We start from the raw sequence: 7,911 nt of genomic DNA, 5'->3' as shown, positions 1-7,911 counted from the left end.
TGTGACTTTTATGAAAATTAACAGGTAACAAGGCGTTGGTTTCACTTGCCAATAAAAATGCTGCTGTGTTTACAAAAGTATTTAAATTAGTTATTGTTCCAAAGATTTTTCAAGACTGTAAGGAATTTGATTTATAAAATGTCTTCATCAGAGAAAAAGGCAAAAGTTAAAACAAGACGCATACATATCTCTCAAAACAAAAACGCACCTGAAAATGTGTTTTCTATTTTTTATAATGAGAAATCTTAAAACATTACAAAATGGAAAAAAAATACTAGATGCGTTTCTACCATATCACTTTTTTTTCCTTTATCCATTCTGGTATTATAAAGAAATATTTCTTAATAAGAAAAGTCTTAAAAAATAAAAAAATAAAATATATAATCAAGTGTCCCCCTGAGATCAATATATACATTTTTTAAAAGTGCAGCACACAAAATGGCCAATTTCTTATTTGTTTTGTATCTCTGCAAAGTATTTCTCTTCTAGGTATAAATTATTTAACATCAATGTGTTAAATTGTTTTCTTTCCATATTTGCACTGCAAAAGATTATTTTTTTTAAACAAAGGTCTGTTACATAAGATATAATAAACCAAAATATGTCATTTTAAAAATCTTGGAGGAAAAACAAAAGTGGATAAAAACTATTGATAAAATTAAAATATCAAGAGATCTAAAAATGCATATGTTTCTTTTTAAAATCGTTTCCAACGTCCGTCTCTAGAGTCTCTGGAATCTCTCCGCCTTTCGGGAGTGTAATTTCTGTTGCGTCCTCCACTACGGTCATCATGGTGAAAGAAGTCATCCCGCTGGCTATCACGTCGATGGCGGTCATGGTTGCTCCCACTGTTGCTGTGCCGTTGATCTCTGCCATGATGGCTGCTATTGTCCGGTTGGGAGTGGCGATGACCGCGCTGGGCAGACCAATCCTGTTGCCATTGGTTACCATCTACAACTCCTCCACCACCCCTTAACTGCTGCTGCTGCTGTTGTTGTTGTTGCATACTAAGCTGGAAGGCTCCATTTGGCTGGTGCAACTGCAACATACTGTTCATCTATTAAAAACAAAAAGTAAAGTGTATAATTACTCCAAAAGCTTTATTACACAACATCCATGTGTTTGTTTTCAGATCATCATGTGGCACTGTAACATAAAACTAGGATTGCATCTTTAAACGCCCATACAGGGGTACATTTTAAGTTTGGTTTAACAAGGAATTTCAGGACATGGAACATGGAAGTGATGAGGTGTGTTCTCACCATTGCCTGTCTCTGCAGACTGTCAGGTGAAGTGAACAACCTTTGAAGATGTTGGGGAGAGGAGAATGTTGGAGAGCCCATCTGCTCTGGGGTTCTGCAAGTCACAATAAAAAGCAAAAAAGGACAGGATCAGCTTAGGTTAAAACCATGTGATGAGACAACACTCTACACTTGGTGATACTGCCTACTCAAGGGTTTTCAACTTCACCGATCAGGTATGACTTGAAAGAAATATCCATCTAAATTTTTGGAAAACACAAACATACATTAAATCAAAAGAATAAACTTGACAGATGCTTCTCATTATCTTAAAAACAATTTTACCCTATTTACATTGTATTTTCATGTAAAGTTCACACAAAAAATACAAATTCTCTCATTTACTCATCCTCATGCCATCCCAGATGTGCATGACTTTCTTCTGCAGACGACAAAATATTTTTAGAATAACATCTCTGTGCAACCATACAATACAAGTGAATGGTGACCAAAAAACACATTCAGGCAGCATACAAGTAATTCACAAGATAACAGAGGTTTAATCTATGTCTTCTGAAGTGATCCAATTGGTTTTGGGTTAGAACAAACCAAAATGTAACAATAAATCAGTCTCCTTGCAGATCATGATTTCAAGCACGATTATACTTCCTAATGCCATCTAGCACTCTGCAAATGCGTCATGCATTGGATGTGTGATCGAGCTTTAAATCATGTTCATGCTTAGAGACTGCAATGTTTGGTTGAACTATTCCCATAATTCTCCTCTGTGTGTTCTTACAGAATGTTTAAAAAAAAAAAGAAAGTGCTCCAGCTAGCACTGGCATAATAAAATGCCATAACGTGAAATGTGCACCTACCTTTAACACCTTTAACTAATGATGGCATTGCCGTAATGGTTCTTTTAACATGACGTCACGACAGTCAGGTCGGTACTTTAATAGAATTCCGAGTTTACAACATGTAATTCGGAGATCTCAGAAGACATGATCCTAGGGCTGTGTGATCTATCTCCAAGTTGCCAGAAAAAAAAAAAAAAAAACCTTAACAGTCAAAATAGTCTATACAAAACTGCACTGCGGGCCAAGAGACAGTGTGGTGCAATAGTGGTGTCTGAGGGATCTTCTACCAAAATATTTTATAGAGTTTATCAATCAAGTGCAGTTGGATAAAAATTTTAAAAGTTCGTTTTGAAGCATAATGACAGCATATAATTGTTCTATTAAAATTATTTTTTATATTTTGTTTAATTTAGATAGCAAGTATGGGGGCACAGAAGCCCTTGTGACAGAGGAATGATACTGTATGAGGTTCAGGGGTATCCCCTGAGAGAACATTTAGAAAATGTAAAAGTCTGAATGGACCATTTTTATATTGTCATGAAAGTGAGAAAGACTAGGCTACAAACTAGTAGTTTTATTGTCTTTCCTTTATCTTTTTTTATTTCGTAATCACGGTAATTCCAACAAGATGTGAATGCACCAGAGGTGGGTAGAGTAGCCAAAAACTGTACTCAAGTAGAAGTACTAACATAAATAATTACTTGAGTAAGAAAGTATCCAATTAAAAGTGTACTCAAGTAGTGAGTAACTTGTTACTTTCACAAATGATATAATAGACATTTATATATATAACATTCACTGAAAGTAAATGGTGACTCAGGCAAACATTCTGTCTTATATCTCCTTATTGTGTTGCATGGAAGAAAGTCAGTCATACGGGTTTGGTACAACATAATGGTGAATGATGACAGAATTTCCATTAATAATAATCATAATTCTGTAGTACATGTTTAATTATGATTATTATTAATGGAAATTCTGTCATCATTCAACATTATGTTGTACCAAACCCATATGACTTTCTTCCATGCAACACAAAAGGGGGATATTAGACAGAATGGTTGCCTGAGTCACCATTTACTTTCAGTGAATATATATATATATATACATATATATATATATATATATAACATTGAAGTGAATGGTGACAGAGACTGTCAGTCCCTAACATTCTGCCAAACATATTTTGTGTTCCACACAGTACAAAGCCTCACACTGGTTTGGAACAATATGAGGGTAGAGAAATGATGACCGAATATTAAATTATGGCTGAGCTATCACTTTAAAGAGATAGTTTACCCAAAAATGAAAATTCTCTCATCATTTACTCACCCTCATGCCATCCCAGATGTGTATGACTTCCTTTCTTCTGCAGAACACAAATTCAGATTTTTAAAAGAACATAGTAGCTCTGCAGGCCAACATTTTGATGGTCCAAAAAGCACATAAAGGCAGTATAAAAGTAATCCATAAAACTCCAGTGGTTTAATCCATGTCTTCAAAAGTAATATGATAGGTGTCGGTAAAAGATGTGAATCACCAAAAACACAAGAAAAATATGAAGGTGATCCAAATCTCTGTTTCTCATCCATACCAATCACATCGCTTCTGGAGATCCTGATTTAACCACTAGAGTTTTATGGATTATTTTTATGCTGACTTATATTTGTTTAGTTTTAAATTGTTGTCACCCATTCACTTGCATTGTATCGACCTACAGAACAGAGAAATTCTTCTAAAAATCTTCATTTAAGTTTAAGCTGAAGAAAGAAAGTCATACACATCTGAGGTTGCATGATGGTGAGTAAATAATGAGAATTGTAATTTTTGGGTGAACTATCCCTTTAAGGGCTCTTGTCAGATCTGGATGAATTTATCAATAAGAAGAGAGGTTTGGAAACATTTCTAGTAATTATTAGTGAAAACATGAAAATGTCCCACAAGGACATTATATATAACGCTGAAATATAAACCAAAGCAAGATCATGCTTTATTAATTACTTCTTTTGCCATTTCATAGCTTTTAAAGTCCTGTGTGGATTCTTATTTCGCTATTTTGCAGGAGTGTCTGAATTAGCCACTCGTTTCCTACTTTTGTTCACTCATTCTTACCCACAATGCACTCTAATTTTAAGTTTACATTTCAAGTACACTCGATGACGGTTAATTTCCCACAATCCACCATGGGGAAGACGTACAAGCTAAGATTTTACTGCTTCCTTCTCTTCTGCAATTTTTAATTTCATGCTGAATGTAGTAAATTACTTTGACAAATCATTACTGGATTAAAATAACAATTACATATATAGAAACAAAACATGCAGATACATTTTAAAATGTACTCTTTATTTGATCAAATCTGTTTACTCTTTATATTAACACACAGTATATATTAAAATGACAAACAGAATGAAGATTTATTGTATTAATATATTATTTAATAAGTAGAACAAATAAGGCCCAAGTATTTTAAAATATCATATGTGACGTTTCTGTACCAGCCACAGAACTCTGACAGTCTCGTCCGAATTTACTCATTTCGTTCACTTACTGCTGAGATACAGTGCACTAACTGCCATTCACTATATATTAAATAGTGAATGAGTAAACGATTGCGGACAGAGCCACTCTTGTGCGGACGCAATGAAATCTTGGCGACATCTCACAGGCGTGTGCCTCGTGCACGTGCAGAAATGCTGTCTGTTCACACTCCAGTTGTAGATCATGCGAATGGCAGTGATTTACACTTAACTTGGATGTTTACGTGGATTTATACAGTTTATCCGCCTTAAGTAGCTGCGATAGATTCCAGTACCCCTGCAAGGGCATGGAGTAAATGCATAAATAATGCTCATGACATGCGGGACAAAGCGCACTGCTATATTGCTGCACTGATTTAAAAATGTACACTAAAAACTGATGTCATAAGAGCACAGTTAAAGAATCACCCAGAAAATGACCATCTCATTACACAGCAAAGCCCACGTTAGAATTAGAGCCAAATCTTACCTCAGCGTGCTGCCTGAAGTTGGAGCTGTGATTTTAATCTTGAAATATCAGCTTGTCTTGGTGTTAAATGAATGCATTGCATGACGAAGCTATTCTTTATTACACTGTGTGAAGCGAAGAAAATGTTTCACTTTGAAGAGCTGCTGCACTGACGACTTGAGTGACAGTCTGTGATACCGGCTTAGCGCACACAGCTGTGAACTTCCACTCTCGCAAAAGTCCCATTCAAACATTTCTCAAATTACACCCAGTAATGTAATGACAGTAACACCACACATTGTAAAGAAGTAAAAAAAAATAATTATTAGAACTTTACTTGAGTGAGAGTAAAAAAAGTACCCACTTTTAAACCTACTCTAAATGTACATTTTCCCAAAAAAGTTACTCAAATATATGTAACGTGTTACTACCCACCTCTGGAATGCACCATCAATACCAGGTATAAACGGTGCCATTGAAACCACAAAATGAAAGTTTTGCGGGTTTTAGAGCATATCTATCAGCTTTAAGGTAATCTATATGCTAGTGTTCTTTCTACACGTTTAATGTTGACGTTTTCAGAAGATATAAACATTTTAAATCTGCGGTCTCTCTCCTCTGGCTAAAAACACTCAGACACATCGAAGAGGTTGAGAAACCTTGTCCAATTAAATGTTATTAAATGTAAACTAAAGCCTATTGGCTGATTTTAAAAATGGGACAAGTCGTTCAACATGTCCCGCCCACAAATTCCTGTTTCAGTAAGAAATATGTCAAAACACCAAATCGAACTGAGCTCGTCAAGGCACTTCATGGGGACTTTAAGAAAGATTACCTTCCACCACGGTGACCCGGTGTACTTGCTGGAGAGGGATTTTGAGAGTTTGCTGGACTTTTGCCCTCTTGATTAATATGACTGCTGCCTGTTATGGACACAAAATTCATATAACAATTAATTCTGCACCTGTCCTAAATACTTTTTACCAAATGTAATGTTTTCCAGAAACTCTACATAACTCCACATTTTCAGGTTCTCTGTACAGTGCCACCACACTCAATTTCCTCTCCAGCATGTTTCCTGATAACAAATTATTTAAAGACCACTGTTGAAATATTCCTAATTCATGAAATTATGGGGTTGTTTGCTTCTGACTAGTGGTATGCTGAAATGATGGACAGTGACAAAAGATGTGACAGAGAACAGCGTTGCTTAGTTGTTTATCAACACTAACTGGTGAAAACGAAATCCTACCAGCTCTGAACTTTATGTTGAGCTGCCTTCCAAACAGCCGGACTCCGTTCAGCAAGTTCAAAGCGTAGGGCACAGAGACTTCATGCTTGAAATTCACAAAAGCAAACTGTTTTGATTTTCCATCATTGTCTTTAGGTATTTTGACTTTGAGCAATGGCCCAGCCTGTTAGAAAGGGTAATAGAGATGAGATTGCGAACTGTTAATGATGATGAATAAATGTGCATTATTGCAATAATGATTTAAGGTAAATCAGATTAGGCATAGAAGCTTGAAGTCTTGCCGATAAATTATTATGAAGAACACCACATCAAAAACGGTGCAACAGGCCAATCGGATTCATAACACCAAACACCTTAATACCAAGCTAAATTATTGACATAAGCAAAGAGAGACAGGCCTATAGCACTACAGGCAATGTTTACAAACAGTTTCGATATCATGGTAGCTATCAATTAATATGCACCTATACTAGCTAAAAAGACATGCTTGTGTGCACTTGCCAATCGATATAGATAGACTTTTTGAGATATATAGTGGTCGTTACATCATTAGCAATAGCAAGCTAATCTTAAAAAAATAAAAATACCACTTGCCTGTAAAAATAGCTCGAACATCAGCTCTTCTGTTACTTCAGGGTCCAAATTTCCGACAAACAGAGTCCGGTCAGCCTCATCCGCTATCCCCATTTTGCACAATATTGATAATCCAGACGGTTAATCGTGTAAACTCTGTTAGCTGGCATATAAAATCATCCCAACCGTTTTATAACACGCTCATGACATTTGTGGACAATGACTGTCGTGAAGAACAGTCGCTTTACGACACATATTTACAGTTACAATAATGGCCGCATGGAGGCGCTATTTCACAATTCCAGATATATACTCTCATAGCGGAGACAGTATCTTCTGAAATCATTGTGGGGATCAACTAACGGTCCCCAGAAGGACAATGGGGACCGTTAGTTGATAGTGTAAAACATACTAAAAGGGAAGTTAAAGATAAAAGAGAGTAGTTTTAGTACAAAGTGTCGATTGGTCTAATATCTAAATTCATATGATCTTTCTTCATCTGTTTTTGGCAATCTGAATTCATACTACATGTTTAAAACAAATCTGTTTTGAGGGAGTGGTTCAATCCCAAAGACTAATAAGACGTCCACAAAGTAAATAAATATATAAATAAAAATAAAAAACCAATAATAATTATGGGGCTTTTCCACTGCACGGTACAACTCGACTCAACATGACTCTGCTTGCTTTTATTGGGTTTTCCACTGTGGGTAGTACCTGGTACCTGATCAGTTTTTTAGTACCACCTCGGTCGAGGTTCCAAGCGAGCCGAGCCGAAACTAAATGTGACATCAAAATCCTGCAGATCACTGATTGGTCAGGGAGAATCGTCACTACCAGCGTCACAGGATTTCTGACACGCGACATCAACCCACAAGTTTTAAATTTAGCAACAGCGATAACAGTATAATTTGTTCAAGCGACTTTCAAATTGTGAAAAAATAAATGGCTGTGCGCAAAACCACACCGTGGTCAATAAATGAGGTGCAGATGGTCC

The 7,911-nt window shown here is 36.1% G+C and overlaps 1 protein-coding gene across 1 annotated transcript; it reads right to left on the bottom strand.

Annotated features, from left to right (window-relative positions):
* LOC127661734 (RNA-binding protein 7-like) lies at positions 1-7,123 on the bottom strand. The gene is made up of 5 exons (XM_052152584.1): positions 6,936-7,123; positions 6,342-6,504; positions 5,925-6,012; positions 1,263-1,356; positions 1-1,057 (listed from the first exon to the last, which is right to left on the bottom strand). The coding sequence occupies exons 1-5, from the start codon at positions 7,026-7,028 to the stop codon at positions 698-700; spliced, it is 798 nt and encodes a 265-aa protein (XP_052008544.1). The 5' UTR covers positions 7,029-7,123; the 3' UTR covers positions 1-697.
* Positions 7,124-7,911: the final 788 nt, after the last annotated feature.

Source organism: Xyrauchen texanus, chromosome 21 (assembly GCF_025860055.1).
Source record: "Xyrauchen texanus isolate HMW12.3.18 chromosome 21, RBS_HiC_50CHRs, whole genome shotgun sequence".
NCBI lineage: Eukaryota > Metazoa > Chordata > Actinopteri > Cypriniformes > Catostomidae > Xyrauchen > Xyrauchen texanus.
Note: the sequence above shows the minus strand (reverse complement) of the source record. Positions and strands in the feature narration are given on the sequence as shown.

Bases quoted from the DNA above. Each gene is read 5' to 3' on its own strand.
- LOC127661734 (XM_052152584.1), bottom strand. From the start codon at position 7,028: ATGGGGATAGCGGATGAGGCTGACCGGACTCTGTTTGTCGGAAATTTG. The intron at 6,013-6,341 runs GTAGGATTTCGT...TGTCCATAACAG, and splicing joins CAACATAAAGTTCAGAGCTG to GCAGCAGTCATATTAATCAA. The intron at 1,357-5,924 runs GTAATCTTTCTT...TGTGACTTGCAG, and splicing joins CCGGGTCACCGTGGTGGAAG to AACCCCAGAGCAGATGGGCT.